The 20819-nt window shown below is 52.1% G+C and overlaps 1 protein-coding gene across 8 annotated transcripts in view; it reads right to left on the bottom strand.

Annotated features, from left to right (window-relative positions):
• Positions 1–20819, bottom strand: part of GRIP2 (glutamate receptor interacting protein 2) — a 95167-nt gene that overhangs the window by 14652 nt on the left and 59696 nt on the right. For 4 of the 8 annotated variants that reach the window (XM_053929690.1, XM_053929695.1, XM_053929694.1 and 1 more), the window contains exons 2-16: positions 14281–14361; positions 13880–14018; positions 12854–12999; positions 12095–12181; positions 11460–11535; positions 10096–10241; positions 9113–9260; positions 8844–9013; positions 7712–7837; positions 7229–7378; positions 4281–4467; positions 3692–3837; positions 2989–3069; positions 539–605; positions 291–436 (exon numbers count right to left, since the gene is read on the bottom strand). In XM_053929690.1, coding sequence (XP_053785665.1) covers positions 291–436; positions 539–605; positions 2989–3069; positions 3692–3837; positions 4281–4467; positions 7229–7378; positions 7712–7837; positions 8844–9013; positions 9113–9260; positions 10096–10241; positions 11460–11535; positions 12095–12181; positions 12854–12999; positions 13880–14018; positions 14281–14361 — 1896 coding nt within the window. The remainder of the gene's footprint in view (positions 1–290; positions 437–538; positions 606–2988; positions 3070–3691; positions 3838–4280; positions 4468–7228; positions 7379–7711; positions 7838–8843; positions 9014–9112; positions 9261–10095; positions 10242–11459; positions 11536–12094; positions 12182–12853; positions 13000–13879; positions 14019–14280; positions 14362–20819) is intronic. The other 4 variants (XM_053929691.1, XM_024556488.3, XM_053929692.1 and 1 more) reach the window with 3 other exon arrangements.

Here is a 20819-nt window from a genome sequence, read left to right as displayed (position 1 = left end):
ACGCCCCGCCCACTCATCCATTCACAGCTGCTCCCCATGGGTCTCCTCTGTAGGCTGTGTGCAGGGCATGGGGGTCCAGGCGGTGATACGGGCCCCTCACAAGGGTCCCGGAGGGTCCCAGACTCCAGGGATAGGGAGAAGCCTGTGGTGCTGCCCCTCCCTGCATCTGTCTGTTCAAGGAGTCTCCACCACCATCCCCCCTCAGCCAGAGGGAACCCTGAATCACAAGCAGGAAACCCACTGGCCCAGCGGGTGGACCTCCAGCGGAGGCAGGGAGGGGTGGGCCATACCAGAGTTGTCCTCGTCCTTCCTGATCTTCAGCTTCACCAGGTCCTCACACTGCCGCAGGATCTGCACGGCGTCCTCCATGGCACAGTTGTCCAGGCGGATGTTGTCGATGGCCAGCAGCTTGTCACCTGGCTCGAGGGTGCCGGTCCTGCGTGAGCAGGGGTGGGGGGCATGATGGAGCCTGGCACATGCCAGCGCCCTACCCACCCCATCGCCTACTCACCCCACCTGGGCCCAGGGGCGCCCCTACCTGTGTGCCACACTGCCTTTCTTGATGTCGGAGATGGTCAGGGGCTCCCCTCGCTTCCTGCTGGCTGCTGCAGGAGGAAAGGCCGTGTCTCTGACCTTTGATGGTTTCAGCCTCAGGCAGGGTGACCCAGGATTGGGGCATGGACTCGGAGCTAGAAGCCCTGCTCCCACTGGCGCCCGGTTGGGTGGCTGTGAGCAAATCGGCTAACCTCTCTGTGCCTCAGTTCCCCTTCTGCAAAGCGGGGATGCGGCCACAGACCTCACAGGGACACTGTGAGATCAAACTAGACAATGAAGGCTCCTGGCACACAGCAGGTGCTCAATCCACACCAGCCACTTCTTCCTCTTGCCCATCCCCCAGCAAACTGGAAGCTCCTTAAGTGTCTATGTTTGACTGGCATCTGTGTCCCCAGCACCTGGCACAGGGCTGGGACCCAGACCTGGGTGATTCTGCCACAGTGGGGTTCTCCCTTCCCTGGCTGCAGGGGGTGTGCGCTGCTGGCGGCTCACAGCAGAATCCCATTCTGGGAACCCCCTTTGGCCGAGGGAGCAGCCTCACCCAAGGTGAACCTCCATCCAAGCCTGGTCCACGAGCTGATGCAGAGGCCTGGCTACCTGCCTCAGCCAGGACAACTTCCAAAGCCTCCCAGCTGACAGCTCTCCAGTGGGGCCGGCCGAGCCTCTGCTGCTACGACATCGCAGCCCAACTTCTCCCTGTGCCCGGTCCTGCATCCCTCATTGGTCACGGCTGTTGACCTCAGGAGGTCTCCTCAGTAAACCCCTGCGTGTAACTCCTTGTCTGGGAAGCTGTTTCTCGGGGAATATGCCCTAAGGGAGTAGCTAAGTTTTCTTGAAAAAAGAATCCCTTTGGGCTAATGGGTTTTCCCATGAGTGACCAGGTGATTGGATCCCCTTCTAGATATTTTGGTATCTTTGCAGGTGAGACACAGGTGCCCCTTCCAATCAGTCTACTGAGGAAATGTAAGACTATTGTATGTTTACCTTGAATGGGCAGCCTTGTGTCATGTACAACCTGAGCAACTGCACTGGGCAGCCCTGCCAGAGGTCCCTGGGCTGCGAGCAGCTTCTCCCCCACTAGACTGCTTAAACTCCACGGCCTGCAGGGCCTGGGGCCAGGAGGAGCCGCAGCAGCAGCAGCCCTTCCGGACAGCTGCCCTGCCCTCAAGCCCTGATGGGGGCTGAGGAGCATCCCACACAGGGCAGGCAGTACTGGTCATCTGTTCTCAGAGGCGGTCCTTGGGGAATGGTGTCCCCGCCTCCCTTGTCTGACCTGGGGTTGGCCCACCAATGTGTGTGCTGCCCTGGCCAGGGTGGACACCAGCCAGGAGGCCACCTCAGCAGATGCTATGGCCAGGCGGGTGGGGCCTCTGCTCCCCTCACCCCAACTTCTTTCCCCTGGGGACCCCCAGGCTGAGCCAGGCTCCTGACTCCCAGGTTCTAATCAGCCTCATTCTCTGTTCTCATTAATTCATCCTATAATTGTCCGTTTGTTCTTTAATTCAGTAAAAATTTACTGAGCCCCTACTATGTGCCAGGAAGGAAAATAGTGGTGAACAAAGCCCACCGATATCCCTACCCTCCTGGCGTTACCAATCTAGCGGGCGTCACAGGTAACGGAGAAAACTGAACAGTATAGTTTGTCAGGTGGGAAGGCGTGCTGTGGATGGAGAAAAGGCGGAAGGGCAGGGACCGTGCGGGGAGCCGCGCAGTTTTAAACCAGGTGGTGGAGAGGGCCTTGCCCAGGTGGCGTGAGCAGAACCTGAGGGGGGCAGAGGCGTGGGCAGAGGGGCAGCCAGTGCAAAGGCCCTAGGCCGGAAGGAGCACAGCCTGTTCAGGGAACAGCCCAGAGGCCAGCAGTGGCTGGAGGAGTGTGACCCAGGGAGATGGCAGGAGGCAAGGTCAGGGGTCACGGAGACCAGATCACAAAGGGCGTCCTGGGCCCTGAGGACTTCGGCTTTCACTCAGAGTGAGACGGGAGCCCGGGAGGGTTCTGAATGGCCTTATGCTAGTGTAGCCCACTTTCCGTTTTTCATTCTGCAGTCCTCGCTTTCGTTCCTTTGACACATGTGCATTTAAGCACTTACTGTGCCTCAGGCCTTGTCTGGGCGCTGGGCACACAGAAGCAGTTGGAAAACCAAACCCAGCCTACGTGTTCAGTGCCCTGCAGGCCACTTCCCTCCACGGGGAGACCCCAAGGGCCTGGAGACCTCGTACAGAACAGGAAACCAAGGCTTTGAGGAGCTCCAGTTTGCTTGAGGACAAAGCTGGGCAGTGCAGGACGCAGGGAACCCACGCCAGCCAGTTCTCCCACTGAGGGCCTTTCCCCTGGGCCAGGGGGTGTATTCTTTCCCCCGGAAGCTGGGCTCACTCCACTCCCAGGGGCAGGTAGGGACGGTATGGAGGGGACGGTATGGCTCAGAGGGGACTCACAGCTGATGGTGATGCCCAGCTCCACACCGCGCCTCTTAGGCAGCTTCACGTGGAAGGTGCCGCTACTCGGGATGACAGATTCTGGGTATAAACAGACGTGGACCTGTGTGAGACCCAGCCCCACAATTCTGGGCCAGTTAGGGGGAATCCAAAAGGTCACTGCCCCAACCCCATCCTGCTTCTTGCACCTGACAGATGAGAAAACTGAGCTGACAGATTGGCCCAAGACAATCAATCTACCTGGTCAGAGTGGCATCCGGGACGGGAACCCAGACCTCACGACTGCCAGCCGGGGGGCCCCATAGCCAGACCCAACCCAATGTGGATCCAGTGACAACTTCCCGAGCACCATTATGGGCCAGGTCTTAGGTGGATGTTTTAATGTGATTTATCTCCTCTAACCCAAGCAACATCCCCTGCAGTGAAAGGATTCCATTCACTGTTTTAGAGTTGGGGAAACTGTGCCTTGTCCAAGGTCACAGGTTGCCCCAATCACAGGACCAGAACTCTAACCCGAGTTCTGGTGCAGAATCCCTCATCAACCCTGATGCTAGTGTGTGGAACTCCTTCCTCCCCGGCCAGCGCCTGCCTTCCCACGGTTGTTGCTCAGGCATGCACCTCTGCACCAGGCAAGAGCAGAATAAAGAGAGCAGGGAGCGCAGGGTTCTGAAGCATGAGGAGGAGGTGAGGGGCACTCAGTCACCTGCCACATCAAACTCGATCTCCAGCACGACCTTGTGGGCCAGCGCAGCATCCCGCAGCAGCTGGTTGGCTTCCTCCAAGGTCCCATCCTCTGTGGCAATGCCGTTGATGGACAGGACACGGTCCCCCACCTGCAGCAGCCCACACCTGAACCCCAGGTAGCCCAGCAGAGACAAGAAGCTCCATCACTGTCACAATTCCGTTGGGAGACCGGAACCCTGAGCAGGAGTGTGACTCAGCCCTGCCTGTACAGCTAGAGAGCCTCAGGCAATTTACCACGTGACTCTGGCTAAGGGCATCTCCTTGGCGGGCCTTAGTTTCTCTGTCTGTTCCATGGGAATGATGCTGTGCCTTACAAGGTGTTTACATGGAGGACTCTGACCTCAGACAGACAGGGCTTCAAGTCCTAGGTTACTCGTGAGCTGTGTGACCCTGGGCAAGTGAATTAGTTTCTCTGCTCCTCAGTTTCCTCATCTATAAATGGGGCTGGTGATGGTTAAGTGAGATAACTTGTAAGCCAGGCCTGGTGTGAGACTCAATTTCCCAGGCTGCCCATGAAGAGCAGCCGGCCCGGTGGGGAGGGGACTCACCTCTCTGCAGGGCTGTCAGGCTCGATGAAGCGCACCAGGGGCGGGGAGGACAGGGTCTCGGTGGCGAAGATGCCTCCCTGGAGCTGGAGGCCAAAGCCGCTGAGGGGGTCACCGCAGAGCACAACCTCCGTGATCTCCGTGTGCACGATCTGCCCGCCTGGCCCCACCGTGCTGGAGGCCAGAGACACTGTGGGGCAGGTGGGCATGGCTCTCAGCGAGGCCGACCCAGCCAGGCCTTCCTGTGGGGGCCAGCCCACCCCCGGTCCAAGGACCTAGGGTCCAAGGGCCAAGGGGGTGGGAGTTCTGACCGCCCTGGTGCCAGCCAGGTCACGGCCCATTCTGGCCTCGGTTTCCTCATCTGTACAATGGAGTTGAGATTCCCCCTGGGCAGGGCTGTGGCAAGGATTAAGGAAGACTACTCCTGGGATGTCATGTTGGAAAACAGCAGTTCTGAGGGTCAGGGACGTTGTTAAGTCATCTGCTAGGTTAGGTCAGCTACGTTATAACCCTACTATATACTGCCGTATGCATTATGTTATTTTTGTAACAGTTTCTTTGCGATACAATTCCCCTGCTCTAGTATTCACCAATTTAAAGTATACAATTCAATGCTTTTTAGTATCTTCACCAAGCTGTACAATCATCACCTCAGAAAGAAGCCCTGTTCCTTCTAGCTATAGCCCCACATCCTCCCATCTCTCCCAGCCCTAAGCAACCGCTAATCTGTTCTTCTCTATAGATTTTCATGCTCTGGACATTTCATATCAGTGGAATCATATTTGTGACCCTTGGTGGCTGGCTCCTCCCGCCTAGCATGAGGTTTTCAAGGCCCATCCATGTTGTACAGTGGCATATACCAAAATTCTATTCCTTTTTAAGGCTAAACATCCCATTGTATGAATATACCACATTTGTTTGCCCGTTCATCTGTTAATGGGCATCTGGGCTGTTTCCCCCTTCTGGCTAAATTAATGAATAGTGTGCTATGAATATTCATGTATAAGTTGCTGTGTGGACGTGACATAGGTCTCCTTCTCTCTGGGACAGATGCCTGGATGTGGAGTTGCTGGGTCATACGGTAACTGTACATGCAGCTGATACTTGATATATTACTTAATATATATTGTTTTATGGTTCATATATAAAATGCATTTGTGTCATTAATATGGATATTGGAAAGGGACCAAGAAGTGCACACTGGCAGTTACAAAACAGTCCCGGGGATGCAAAGTACAGCGTGGGGATTACAGTCAATAACATCGTAATAACTGCGTGGTGTCAGAGGGGTACTAGCCTCTTTGGGGGGCCGCTCTGCAAGGTAGGTGACTGTCCAACCACTGCGCTGCACACCTGCAACGGTGTAAAATACTGCTGAATGTCAGCGGAATTGAAAATATTTTTAAATTTAAAATATGGATGCTAAGTATAATTTATTAAAGAAAACTTACTTTTGTATTTCATTATATTACTGAGTACATTATACTATTACATCCTTCCACACTGTTTTGTTAGATTTCACATTACACATTACAGTATGTATAATATATTATGTTGTTGGGTATTATGTTATTATATTGTGTTATTATATTTATCTTGATTATTTTTTTACTATTATACCCCTAGTGATAAGAATGGTGCCTGGTACATATGCACGTGTTCAAAAATGTCACTTAACTAATTAATTAATTGTTATCATCAATAATGACAATGATAACTTTATCAGCCACCCATGCTAGGCAGTGGATAGGTGAGGGGTCCCAAAAGCCCCAGCTTCCACATGCTCCTACCTATAACCAGCGTTCCCGAATCTCTTCACCTGCACACCGAGGGCTTTGCTGGTTGACAAAGGTGGTTGGTAAAGGTGTTTCATTTCTCAGCTGCCTTTGAAATCTCTTTCCTTTTCACCCTGGCTGCTGGGAAGCTCACAACCATATTTAGCTCCCTTCAGGTGTCAGGTGACTGGTACTCCTCTTTTCCCTCACCAGGGCCCATTCCAAATGGCCCAGCTTGACCCTCCATCATTCCCAGAGCCTCCGCAGCTCACATGGCAGGAAGCTGGGGATGCTTTCTGCATCAACAAAGGGAAGACTCTCCCCAGGAAAGATTTAAAAATTCTGGGCATCCTTGTGACTTTTGCTACTCCACATGGCTCCTGCATTTTCATTCACTGCTATTTGCCTTTACATTTATTCACTCTTTATAACAGTAAAATACCTCCATAAATAAAGAGAAAAGCCTCTAATCAAAAGGTAAGTAGCTCTGGCTGGCATGGCTCAGTGGATTGAGTGCCAGCCTGTGACCCAAAATGTTACCGGTTCGATTCCCAGTCAGGGCAGATACCTGGGTTGCAGGCCAGGTCCCCAGTTGGGGGTGTGAGAGAGGCAACAGATGGACGAATCTCTCACACATTGATGTCTCTCTCCCTCTCTTTCTCCCTCCCTTCCCCTCTCTCTAAAAGAAAATAAATTTTTTAAAAAGGTAAGTAGAAATGTATATATATATATGGCAACCATAACATGATTGCATTCTGGATGGCTAGTCTCAGGCCTGTGTGTCTTGTCCCAGGGGCATCTTTTTAGATGTCAGAAAGGGGACAAAGACACAGTTGTACCACACACGTGCGTGGATCAGAGAGGGCTGAGTGAGAGAAAAGTGCAGTTACTGTGAGACCTTCGTGCGAGTCTGGAAAGGCATCCCGTCCTCGACGAGACTCTGCCACCACCTGCTACGAGTTTTCCATAATCAAGACTAAAATGTGAAACATAACTCAGACGTGTCCCCGTGCCGCACACGACCTGCCCAGCGTCCGCGGTGCACCCCTCATGCTATTTAACAACTCTCCACCCCCCACACACCCGGGGCCCTGCCCCAGATACCCCCCAGCCTTTGGCAAATCTCTCTGTTAGGCACGGAGGCAGCCCCAAGGGAGGGAAGAGGACATGGCTTACATGAACTCTTGTGTTCCCTTCTGCGCTGCCTCCTCCGTCCCATTGTGGTCCGGGGGCTCATGGGCTGGGATCCACGGGGAAGGGTGCTGGGGTTGGTGCCGGAAAGCGTGTGGTTCGTGATCGGTGAGGAAAATGGAGTCGTGGATAAGGCTGGGGAGATGAGAGCACAGGCCCGTGACCCCCAGCAGGGCCCTCCACCTTACTGCACAGTGGGTGCCGGGAAGCCACCCAACTTTGGGGAGACAGAGGGATGCCTTCCCCCATGCCCCTTAACCACCTGCTGTGTGGCCTCAGGCAAGTATCTCCCGCTGTGGGTGTCAAGGACTGCGGGGATCTCACGGACCTGCTGAAACCCAGCTGCCGGGACAGGAGCCCCTCTCATCACTAATGAGCCAGGGGACACTGGGCAGGCCCCTAGTATCTCTGAGTCTGGGTTTCCTCCCCTAGGAAACATGCACAGCCACAGTGGAGTGGTCACGTTACATCGGCTCTGATCTTGGCTGGCAGCTGTGGCCCAGGTGGCTGTCCTGTAGTGGCCGGGCCGGGGGCTGTGGCAGGAGGGCACACAGGGGTCCCAGCGATGTGGTTGCTCACTTCTCTGCACCTTCACTGCAGCCAGTGGAGAAAGAGGAGAAAGGCGCAGGCGTCAGGGGCTGAGCAAGTCCGAAGGCACCACACACTTCCCCCACCCCAGGCTGCACTCCCATCTACAGGTGAAGTGAGGAAGGCAGGACCAGCAGATCCTGAGCTTCCCCTGAGACAAGGGAGGCAGTCAGGATTCTGCTTATGTGTCCCGGACGCCCGTGATGTGCCTGTCGGGCTCAGGGCTCAGCCAGCGGCAGCAGGGACAGGGGAGGGAAAGCAGACCCAGCCAAGCCCCATAGTGGGCGGTAGTAGAGAATGATTATGAATGAGGCTGACTGGCCCTGGAGCCTGAGAACCTGTCTGTCTGCTGTGAGGAGTGCAGCTATAGAGGGCACCTGGTCACAGCGCCTTGGGAACCTGCCCCAGGGCCATGGTCCCGGAGCTCTCGGGGTCCCTGGCCTGGCCATTTCTGCCCCTTGTTGGGCTCTCAGGGGCAACTTGTGTGCCAGGGTTCCCATCGGGTTAGTTTATTCCTGTTCAGACCTGCATTCTTCCCCTTCAATATTTCACAGGCCTTCCACCCCAGGAATTCTTCTCACTCATACTCCATCTGGGCATCCGATTCCCAGGGAACGCCAGAGATCCTGTCTCCCACCCGCTCCACCTGATCATCCAGACTGGCTGTGAAACCCTTCCTCCCAGACTGCCCCAGGTCCTGTCCTGGCTCTTCCTTCTGTGGCAGGGTTCTGAGGGCCCAGCCTGGTAAAAAGTATCCTTGGAAGGAGGGGTGAGGACCCAACTATCTCAACGCATTGGTTCTCCCTTCCTGTGCAGCACCTCCACACTCTCCCCGGGCTTGGCCAACTCTGCAGCGAGCTGCCAGGTCCCATGGACTAGTCACAGTCCCTTGGTGCCTCAATGTCATCATCTGTACAATTGGACTAAGAGTGGCCACCTGCTAGGATAATAGGTGGGGATCAGAAGGAGTTAATACGTAAGATGTGCCCTGAGATCCCCCAAGGGGACCCACCTGCCTCGGAAGGCTTCAGGGGCCGTCGACTGTGGGGCGAAGGCAGGATCTCCAGCTGCACTTTTTCTGACACACTGGCCAGGAGCTTGGTGGCCTCGAGCAGCGAGCAGTGTTCCGTGCTGGCGCCGTCGATGGACAGGATGTGGTCTCCAGCACGCAGCGCTCCGCTCCTGGCCAGGTGGGGCGGGGAAGCGGGAGGCTGGTCTGGCCAGACAGACTCTGGGTGGCCTCTCCCCCCGCCTGCCCCCTGCACTGTGCATGCGCCTCACCTGTCCACCACACTGGCCGGCTTGATGCGGTCGATGGTGATGACTGGCTTGTTCCGGTAGGAGCCGGTGGTGAGCGAGATCCCCAGGGCGGACCCAGGTGTCTTGGTTATTTCCACTATCAAGGGCCCCGAAGCATTGGCCACGGTATCTGGCACATAGGAGGAAAGAAGAGCTTAAAAGGCAAATATTGAGCACGTTCATCTCCAGCCTCACTCTGCTGTTTTGATTTAATTTTTTTTGCTAGAGAGGGATCACTGCATCCATTTTACAGACTAGAAAACCAAGATGTCCCAAGGTCAAGGCTTTCTTTGTCCAAGTTCACAGAGCCGCTGTACAGCAGGGGAGGGCAGGGATTCAGCTTGACCCCAGGGCTGTGAGGGGCAGCACCACGTCGCTCACAGTTATCGAGAGCCTGCTGGACGCCAGCTGAATTGTAGTGTCCACTGCGGCCCTTCCCCACCTCAGAAAATGGCGCCCTTGTCGACCCGCCCAGTGGCTCAAAAACAAGACCTGGTCCCTTCTGCTTCGGCCCCACCGCCATGTCCAGTTTCAGCAAATCGGGCCAGCCTGACCTCTACCACAGTTCCTGCACCCGACCCCAACCGTGTTCCTCCCCAGGCACCTGGTCCGGCCCCCGTGGCCTTCCCTCAGCCTTTCCCATCCCCCTCCCTAATGTGTGATGGCACTGCTGCCACCTGACACCCCCTGTATTTGATTCACCCTGATTACTGTCCATCTCTCCCCACCATAACGTCAGCTCCATGAGAACAGAGGCTTCGTGTGTATCGCCTGCACCAGAATCCCACAATACATCAAATCACGGCTGGTGCACAGTGTTTATTGCCCAGAGAGGCTCAGAGAGGCTGAGTGGCTGGCCCAAGGTCACACAGCCTTTGCAGTGGTGAGAATCTGTGCCCACTATCTCTTCCCCCCACCCGTGGGCCTCTACCTGCCCAGCACTAGCCCTCAGGACCCCAGCTCACCTGGAATGGCCACATCGTACTCCACCTGGAAGAGGGCCTCCTGGCCGCACTGACGCAGAGTGGCCAGGGCCGCAGCGTGGCTGGCCCCATGCAGCGGGATCCCGTCAACGCTGAGCAGCCTGTCACCCACCTTCAAAGAGCCCTCCCTGCAGGGAAGGGCCTGGTCAGCCGGCCTGGCCCGGCGCAAGCACTGGGCACAGCCCTGCCGAGAGGGCATTGGGAGAGGTGGGCACAGAGGACAGAGGAGGGGCGGGGAGTGGGTGAAGGAGAAAGGGACGGAACAGATGAGTGAAGGAATGTATGAGGGAGTGGAAGAATGAGTGACTATGAATGCACAGCTGGATACGTGGCGTGAGCAAATGAGGGTGGGAGTCGGGTCAGCTCTGGCATCTCCCTCCCCACTTGGTGCTTGAGAACTCAGTCCTAGCTCACCCCTAGAATGGCGGAGCTGGGGATGGCCTCGAGGTGGCCACCCCGCTCCTACCCTGGACATAGAAGAGGGCACCAGGGTCCAGAGAGGGCAGCGGCCCTGCCCGGGCCACACAGCGCCAGCAGTGGGGTGGAGTGCGTGCTTCTCACTGCTCACCAAAGAGGTCCCCTCCCACTGTCCCCACCCTGGTTTCCCAGCAGTGATTCTGTCCTGGTGACAAATGTGTCTGGGAATCAATTCATCAGGGGCCCCAGGGTGGGGCCCGCGATGGGGTCCGCTTTGGCTTAGGTCAAATCCCTGCCCTGGAATGCCTGCCCCAGCAGGTGGCCAAAGCTATTCTGGGAGGTTCTATGAATAGCTTGTCACAGGGCCCTGTCCCAGGACCGATTTAGATTTCTGACAAGGCTGTTCCAGGCTTCTCTTAAAATGGCCAGGAATCTCCCACTGGGGACGTCAGGGGCTGGGAACCGCACGCATTCCTGCCCCGTGCCTTCTCCTCTCGGTGACTCTGGTCAGGGCCGGGGTGGGCAGCGCAGCCAGGACTGGGCGGGAGGGCACTGGATTGCACAGGGTCACAGTGACACCGATCACCGTGCCCCAAAATCTCTTACAGCAACTCTCAAGGGCTACAAAGTTGGACCCACGCCCCAGAGGGCAAAACTAAGGCCAGGGAGGGGAAGAGTAGCATGACACCGAGGCTCGCTCTCCCCTGGTCCCCAGAGACAACAGAGTGTTGGGGAGGGAAGAGCTTGGGGTCTCCCTCATTTGGGGTTTAGTCCTGGCTCCACCAGCAACTCCCTGAGTGACTATGGGCACAGGGTGTCCCCTCTCGGGACCTCAATTCTCTCCTCCAGAGAACAGGCATGATGGCCCCTGCTCTGCCTCATTCACTGCACAGTGCGAGGCTGTGAGGCTTCCTCTGGCTCAGGCTCACCTGTCAGCCGGGCCCCCGGGCCGCACGCAGGTGAGGACGAGTGGGCGACACTTGTGGCTGTCTTCATGGGCACCTCCTGGACAGAGTTCAATGAGAGGCAGAAAACCCTCTACCCACACCTGCCATTATCCCCAGAGGCCCTGACCCAACCTCTAAGCAGCATCCATTAATTAAATCTGTTTGAGAACCTTGTCTGCTATTCACGGACCCTCATATGAGATACCAATGGTAAATCCCACCTCCCGCCAGCCAGAGCAGGGGCCAAAAGCAGGGAATGTAACCAAAGTCCTCGCCCTGTGAAGTGGCTTGCTCCCCTCCTGTGCTCTTCTCCTAGTTCCCCTTTCGCCCTGATGGCTAGACAGCTGCCAACACTGTTCCTAATCTCAGCGGCAGCTTTCACTGTTGTTTTCTGGTACAACCTTTCCCTCGCACTCCCCTAACCATGCACACTTCACCGCGTGGCTAAATTTTCCGTTTTACATTGGCTTAATCGTGCTGGGTCCTTTAAAGTCAGAAGCAAGTTCTATCTGATATATCAGATTTATATATAGATTCATGAAAGCAAAACAGAACAGACACAGAATTAGAATTAACCACTTTCCTGCCCCCGGCCCCAGAGTAACTGTTCCACTCACCTCTGAGGACAAAGCCAAAGCTGCTGCCCTCCTTGCAGAGGGAGACGTCCACTGTCTTTGAAATGATCCCCGGGCCGTTCTCAGGGGCTGGGGGAAAATGCAGGACTCCTTTGAGTCTCTCAGTCACATCACCGAGCTGGCAGATGTCCCAGAGCTCATTCCAGGAGAGAGGGGTGACCAGTCACAGAGATCAGAGAGGGCAAATTCTCCCCCACTTAACAGGCAGGACAAGTGAGGCCTAGAGGGACGCTCTTCCTAACACCCACTTCATCCCTCACCTGGACAGAGGAAGGGCCTGCCCATGCCCACACGGGACTCAGGCTTGAATCCATGGCTGGAGGGCTCGGGCCAGGGTTGAATTCCAGACAGTAACCCAATTTCAAGGTTTTAGACCAACTTTGAAAATTCAGGGCTAGGCTACACCCTAGGCTGCTGTACTCAGCGCAGGGTGGTAGGGCATGGAGAGGGGCAGGGCAGAGAACAGTCAGGGTTCCCAAAATGCCCCCATAAAGGAAAAAATCTGGAAACCAAATAAGCAAAATGACATTGGGTTATAAACAGGGCCCTGCCACCTCCTGGTGGCAGCATACTGCAATTGCAGGCAAAGTCCCTAGGTGAGGTATAGATGTTTGCATCCAGTCCCCAGGTCCCACCTACTCCAGGTGGCATGACCCCCACCCCCCAGGTCCTGGTGGGGAGGCAGCTGTGTCCACCCACAACCAAGGCAGTGGAGAAAGTTCCCTGTCCAAGGGCACCCACCGGGCGGGGGCAGCTCATACTCCACCTCCAGCACCACGCGCTCGCCCACATTCTTGAGCAGGGTGATGATCTCATCGTGGCGGAGCCTGGTCAGGTGGATCCCGTTCACTGACCGAATGTAGTCACCCACGTTCAGCAGGTCACTCCTGGGAGCAACGAGGCCAGAGTGCACGCGTGGTGACAGGGGCCAGCATTTACACCCGCCCTCCATTGAACCCTTGTGTCCCCCGATCCTCACTTTACACATGGGAGTTTAGGCTCAGAGAGGTCAGACAATGTCCAGGGTCACACAGGGGGTGAGCAGGAGAGCGAGGATCTTAACCTAGACCTGTGTGACACCCAGGCCTGACTCTTTTTTCCCCCCGATGCTGGTCTGCCTGCTCTTCCTCCTGCTCGGGGGTCACCCTCAGAGCCCTAACCAGCCCCAGCTGAGCCGGCAGAGTGGCCGGATCGTCACCTCCTTTGCTAATCCCTAACACTATTCTGGGCTTTCCCCCACTAATCTGTTCTGTTCAAATGGACGCTTCTCAGTGCCTGCCCCATGCAGGCCCAGAGAGGCAGCGACAGAGAGGCTAACTCCCAGGTTTCATGGAACTCATGGTCCATAGAGGCGAAACAACGGGAAATCCAGGGCCAGGCATGCGGAAGTGGCCCGCAGCGCTGTGGGAGCGCAGTGGCCGTCCCAGCCTGGGGCTGGGGGCTTCCCAGAAGCGATGTGGAGGGATGAATAGGGGTCTGCCAGGAGTATGTCATGGGGAAGGGGACTTCCAGGCAGAGGGAACTGCATAGGCAAAGGCCTGGAGGGCCTGGCAAGATGGAGCACTGTGGCCAAGTCAGCCTGGGGGGTAAAAGGAAAGCGAAGCTGGGGCCTGGAGTGACAGTCACCACTGAGGGCTGCCTTCTGCAGACACCAAGCTCTTGGGTCCTTCGGGAAACTGCTGCTTTATTGCTTTACCCAAAGCCCCAGAACATTTTCCACTGGCCTCTAGCCCCCTCCCACTGCTCCCACCAAGCCTCGCTTCTCACCTGGCTGCGAGCCCCCCAGGTCTCAGGTTGGAGACCCTGGGCTTCCCATCCTTGTCGGTGCCACCTGAGATGGTCAGGCCCAGCGTGCTGCCTTCTCTCTTGATCAGCTCCACCACGGTGACCCCTCGGAACTCCTCTGCTGACATATGGAGGGTGAGGGGGCAGCATGGGGCAATTTTGGGCCCCCAGCTCCGAGACAAGTGAGGCAAATACTTGGTAAGGGCACTTGGCTGCATTACGCTGGGTGAAGTATCTCCTTTTTGCAGAGGAGGATCAGAGAGGTTATGTGATTGGTCTGAGGTCACAGAGCAAGTTAGTAGCAGAGCCAATGCTGTCTGACCCCCACCCAGAGCCTCTGTGCCTCCAGGACAGAGAAAGAAGAAGGACAGAGGGTTCATTACCTGGAATGCTCTGTCTGCGGCAAGCCAGGGCCACATCGGCTCCTCCTGCGTCCTTGCCTCCTTTGGAGTAAGGCCCATCGTCTGTAGGCAAGGGGACAGAAAAGGCCTTGAGTTCCATTTCCATTCAGGCAACACCTTCTGCTTTGGAAATCTTCCACTTCATGGATGTGGCCTATCAGAGGGGTTCCTTCCTGCCACCTGCTGCACCTTTGTCACTGCTCCCAAGGGAGACGCCACCTCTGCTCTTGGGCTTAATAATATTCTTTGGAACACTCACCACAGATGGAAACTTCACGGCTGTTCTGTGTTTAACCATCTGCTCAGCCTCACAGGTGGTATTATTATTATGGGTAATATTATTCCACCGTACACATAAGGAAGCTGAGGCTCAGAGAGGGACAACTCATGCCCATGGTCACACAGCTGGGGAGTTACGCAATGTGGGTTAAAACCCGGGTCCGCTGACTCCCCACCTGGGGCTATGCTTGCATACCTGCTGGGACAGGGGGCTCGCTCACATGCAGGTAGGTGTCACGGCATGTGTACGGTGGCGCTGACCGTGTGTGAAGTCAATCTGGAGTGGACCAGGTTAATATTTCTTCATGAGGCTGCACTTCAGTGTACGAGCCATATTCTCAGACACTCTAGGCAGCCCCAGGTGAGTCTGTCTCCTGCAGCTTTAATTCTAGAAAATGCTCTCCCGTTATTTCTTCAAGTATTGTTTTCTTCATCTCCCTCTTTTGAAATGCTTAATAAATGTACTCTGCAATTTCCACATTGCCCATGACCCTTCACCCACCTATCATATTCCCTGTCTTTTTTCCCAATCTTCAGTAAAATCTATCATTTTGGGTTTTCTAACTTAGAAATTATCACAATTTCAAACATAAGTAAATCACTAGAATTACATAAGGCAGAGGTTCTCAAAGTGTGGTCCCCAGGCCAACCATACCTAGCATCACCTGGGAAGTTGTCAGAAATGTAAATTCTTGGGCCCCACCCAGAACCCAGTAAATTGGATACTTTGGGAGTGAAGTCCAGCTATCTCTATGTGTGAGTGTTTTAGTATATTTACCTAACATTATTCTCCACTTTTAAAAATGTATACGAGGGTTGTCCAGAAGGTATACAGTCGTGTAATATGAAAAATACAGACATTGAAGAAGATACAAGAAACATTGTTTTTTTCCTCCCCTTTATTCCCCTCCACCCTCCACCCCGCTCCCACCAGCATTCCCCCCCCCCAGTTCATGTCCATGGGTTGCACATATAAGTTCTTTGGCTTCTCCATTTCCCATACTATTCTTAACCTCCTCCTGTCTATTTTGTTCCTAACATTTATGCTTCTTATTCCCTATACCTTCCCCCCACATTCTCCCCATCCCTCTCCCCACTGATAACCCTCCATGTGATCTTCATTTCTGTGATTCTTGTTCCTGTTCTAGTTGTTTGCTTTGTTTGTTTTGGGGGATTTTTTTAGGTTCAGTTGTTGATAGTTGTGAGTTTGTTGTCATGTTACTGTTCATAGTTTTTATCTTTTATTTCTTAGATAAGTCCCTTTAGCATTTCATATAGTAAGGGCTGGGTGATGATGAACTCCTTTAACTTGACATTATTGGGGAAGCGCTTTATCTGCCCTTCCATTCTAAATGATAGCTTTGCTGGATAGAGTAATCTTAGATGGAGGTCCTTGCCTTTCATGACTTGGAATACTTCTTTCCAGCCCCTTCTTGCTGTAAGGTTTCTTTTGAGAAATCAGCCGATAGTCTTATATAGGCACTCCTTTGTAGGTAACTGTCTCCTTTTCTCTCGCTGCTTCTAAGATTCTCTCCTTCTGTTTAATCTTGGGTAATGTAATTAGGAATTGCCTTGGTGTGTGCTTCCTTCGGTCCAACTTCTCTGGGACTCTCTGAGCTTCCTGGACTTCCTGGAAGTCTATTTCCTTTGCCAAATTGGGGAAGTTTTCCTTCATTATTTTTTCAAATAAGTCTTCAATTTCTTGCTCTTCCAGTTTTCCTTCTGGCACCCCTATGATTCAGATATTGGAACGTTTAAAATTGTCCTGGAGGTTCTTAAGCCTCTCCTCATTTTTTTGAATTCTTGTTTCTTCATTCTGTTCTGGTTGTGTATTTCTTCCTTCTGCTCCAAATGGTTGATTTGAGTCCTGGTTTCCTTCCCTTCACTGCTGGTTCCCTGTACATTTTCCTTTATATCACTTTGTATAGCCTTCATTTCTTCCCCTATTTTGTGACCATACTCAACCATTTCTGTGAGCATCCTGATTACCAGTGTTCTGAACCCTGCATCTGATAGGTTAGCTATCTCCTCGTTGCTTAGTGGTTTTCCTGGAGTTTTGATCTGTTCTTTCATTTGGGCCATATTTCTTTGTCTCAGTACAGCTGTTATGTTATAAGGGGTGGAGCCTTAGGTATTTGCCAGGGTGGGGCAACCTGTGTCACCGCATTGTGGCGCTGTATTTGGGGAATGGGTCTGAGAAGGAACAATGCCACTTGCTCGGCTCTTGGCCTGTTTTCAGTCACTTCCCCCACTACCCACAAGCAAATTGGGTCCTACTGGTGATGATTCCCAAGTGGGCGGTTTTGTGTATGTTCTAGGACCCTGTGGGTCTCTCCAATGAACTCTCCTGTGAGGCTGGGAGTTTCTCCTGCGGTTGCAACACCCACAGGTTTTTACAGTCAGAGGTTTTGAGGTTTTATTTCCCCTCACTGGAACCCTGGATTGTGTGGTCTGTCTCACTCCCCAGTTGTTCCTCCCAGTTCATCCACACACAAATGTGGAATTGCCAGGTCCGCCAGCCACTGCCTTGCCATGGGTCTTCTCTGCCCCAGCTGTGTGTCTCCACTCCACCTACCAGTCTGAATGAATGTTTCTTCTTTAACTCCTTGGTTGTCGGACTTTCACACAGTTCGATTTCTGTCAGTCCTAGTTGGGTTTTTTTTTTTTAATTTATTGTTGTCCTTCTTCTGGTTATGCAAGGAGGCAAAGTGTGTCTACCAATGCCTCCATCTTGGCTGGAAGTGCCGATACAAGAAACATTGTGCATAAGACAATGATGCCTCAGTCCCTTTCAAAGTAGGCACCTGGGGACCTTACACAGTTCTCCCAATCAGCATCAGCTGCCCCATCATATTTTCCTGAATCTCAACAACAGTCTGAAATCTCTTCCATTTCAAAGGTGATTTTAGTTTTGGGAAAAGCCAGAAGTCACAGGGCGCCAAATCTGGGCTGTAGGGGGGCTGAGTTACCTTGGTGATTTAATATGTCACCAAAAAACTCTCCATGAAATGTGATGCATAAGCAGGCATATTGCCGTGATGAAACTGCCAATCACCAGTTGCCCATAGCTGCGGCCTTCTGAATCATCTGGACAGTTTCCACAGAGGAATGTTCAAGCTTAATCAAAATTTGATGCAGATTTGTTGTTCTGCTCACTCAGTCATTTTGAATGCAATACCCATAAAAGTACATGTGCTCACTCAATGGCATCTACCACCCCCACTGACCAGTACAGTGAAGTCGTCATTGTTCACACCTGGGCATTCCAGTCCACTCTCCTTCACTGCCAGGTTACATCAATGTCCTGCAAGCTGTTCTCATTATATTAACAATGGCTGGGCCTCTTCTGGACAGACTTTGTATACATTAAAAGCAATTCTTTCTGGTGTGTATTTCTATGGGTTTTGGGAAATGTGTCCTACAATTAAATTTTAGAACATTTCTATCGCCCTGTCTCCAAATTCTCCTTGCTCCTGCCTTGTATCTAGTCCCACCCCCAACCTCAGCCCCATAAGCTCTGATCTGTTTTCTCTCTCTATAATTTTGCCTTCCCTAGAATGTCATATAAAAGCAGTCATATGATATGTAGACTTTTAGGTCTAGTTCTTTCATTTAGCACAGTCTTCCGAGATCGGTCCTTGATGTGAAGCGTATCGTTGGTTTGCTTCTTTTCATTGCTGAGTGGTGCTGCATTGCGTGGGGGTGTCAGTTTGTTTCGCCGTTCACCTGGTCAAAGACATTTCCATGGTTTCCAGTTTGGGGTGATTTTAAACAAAGCTGTGAGAAATGTTTGCATACAGGTTCTGGTTTGAATAGAAGTTTGCATTCCACTCGGGTAAATACCCATGAATAGGATTCTGGGTCATATGGTAAGGATGAGGTTAATTTTGTAAGAAACTGCCAAACTGGTTTTCAAAGTCCCGGCACTATTTCGCAGAGGCTCCAGCTGCTTCACATTTGCACCAGCACTTGGCAATGTCAGTTTGGATTTTATTTCTTAATTTTAGTCATTCTAATAGATGTTCAGAGATAGCTTAATAAGGTTTTAATTCTCATTTGCTATGATTAATGATGAACACTTTCCCTTATTTGCCATCCATGTATCTTCTTTGGTGAAATGTCTGTGCAAAGCTTTTGCCCGTGTTTAAACTGGGTTGTTTATTTTCTTGTTGCTATTGAATTTTTATGTACTCTGGATACAAGGTTTTTGTCACATGTAATAATTTATGTTTTGAAAAGCCAAGTGATTCGGTGTCACACTGAAGTTTGAGAACCACCAGTATAATGAATGGTATGTACCCAACATGTAGTTTTAATAATTATTAACAATTTGTCTTGTTTACTCCATTTATTTTTATCTATGTTGAAATATTTTAAAACAAACCCTAGACATAATGAAATTACACCTTTAAATATTCCAGTATGCATTAAAAAATAGGACCATATTTCTTATATAGCAGAATACCATTTTTACACCTTATCAAGTTAAAATAATTCTTTAATTATTAATTTAATACCCATTTCATATTCAAATTTTCCCAATTCCAGTGAATTGGGAACCAGCGACCCGGGCACTTGCCCTGACCAGAGTCGAGCCAGCGACCTTTCGCTTTGCGGGATGACGCCCGACCAGCTGACCCGCGCTGGTCAGGGCCCAATTCCAGGGAATTTTTAACTCTAACAAGTACGTATTTGGTTTTTGAAAGCTCTGTTTGATTCTTCTGCTTATCTCCTTGTTTTCCTCTTGTTTGCCTATGTTGTTTTTTCCATGCCTATTATTGTTTCTTATGTACCTCTAATTTAAAACATTTTCAACATTCATCTATTATTCTATTTTTCTATGACTTCAGACTCTTGAGAGGTATTTTCGCTGCCTGATGACTCCCTCACGGTGGACCGTCTCGGTAATTATTGGACGACGAGCTCATCTTTAGTGGGGCTTTATCTGTGGGAATTCCATTCAGCCCGGTTAAGGGCAGGTCCCTCCAGGGTCCAGAGAGAGTTTGTAATTCCTTCCCCCGGGGGGCTTGCCAAAGTGTCATTACTCGGACACCGATGTTCACATTAAGTTGTTGGCTCCAAGATTCTAGAACCATGGAGGTGGTGTAAATTGTAACCTTCGACGGAAACAAGGGGCAAACCTCAGATCACAGATCCTCAAAGGAGTCCACTTGGAGCTTAGTCAAGGCAGAGAAGCTGCTGTTGTATCTCCCCAGCAGACGAGTAGATGTTTTCCCAGCTCCCCCTTTCACTGAGGGCATATCTTTTTTAAAGTCCTGGCTTTAGGCTGGATTATCAGTTCCAACTAGGGCAGGTGCAGGGCATCCTTCCTGTCCCCCTAAACTGTGCAAACCCAGGCCCTTGGTCATCAGACCAGAAAACACCCCCACTCATGCGGCCGCCCCAGTAGGGAGGCACCAGCGTCAGCTTGCACTCACCCTGCGGGTTTTCGGTTTTCACTTTTTGATTGGAAATGCATTGACTGTGCAGATCGGTTTGTAGAAAATGAACATCTTTAAATATTGAATCTTCTAATTGATAAACCTAGTATATTATATCCTCCATTTATTTCTGTTTTAATTTCTCCCAAGAATATTGTGTACTTTTGCAGGGAAAGGTCTTACATCTTTTTCATTAAATGTATTCCTAGATATTTGCAGTGTTTTAATGTTATAATAAATGGAATCATTTTTCAAATTTCATTTTCTAATTATTTGTTGCTACTATATAATAGTGGTTGATTTTATATTCTGACCTTTAAAATCCACGTATTAATCGTAATTGTTTATCTGTAGATTCTTTTGGATTTCCTGTCCTCTGTGAATAATGACAGCTTTATTTGTTCCTTTCTAAACTTCACACTTTTTAATTCTTTCACTCTCCTCATTGCCTGGCCACACCCCCAGTACCAAGGTGGTAGAGGTGGTACACAAACCTTCCTTACCTCCTGTCTATCTCGCCCTCTTCATTTGCTGTGAGCTCATCTGTGCCGGCTACAAGGAGTCTGACGCTAGTTTGCAGGCTGCCTGCTCTGTGACAGCCCAGCGCCCTGCCTCCCCGCGGCAGCCCCTTGTTATATGCACCGTGAGCTGGATTCTCCTGTGTCCTGACAGGAGAGGGCAAGGCCACTCATGCTGTGTGCCAGTCACGCCCTGTGTACACCACCCACACTATTCCTTTTTCTCCTTCACTTTTCACGGGGACCCTGGGAGGAGGCAGGTGCCCCCATCACACCCATTTGA

Source organism: Desmodus rotundus, chromosome 8 (genome assembly GCF_022682495.2).
Source record: "Desmodus rotundus isolate HL8 chromosome 8, HLdesRot8A.1, whole genome shotgun sequence".
Classification (NCBI taxonomy): domain Eukaryota; kingdom Metazoa; phylum Chordata; class Mammalia; order Chiroptera; family Phyllostomidae; genus Desmodus; species Desmodus rotundus.
Note: the sequence above shows the minus strand (reverse complement) of the source record. Positions and strands in the feature narration are given on the sequence as shown.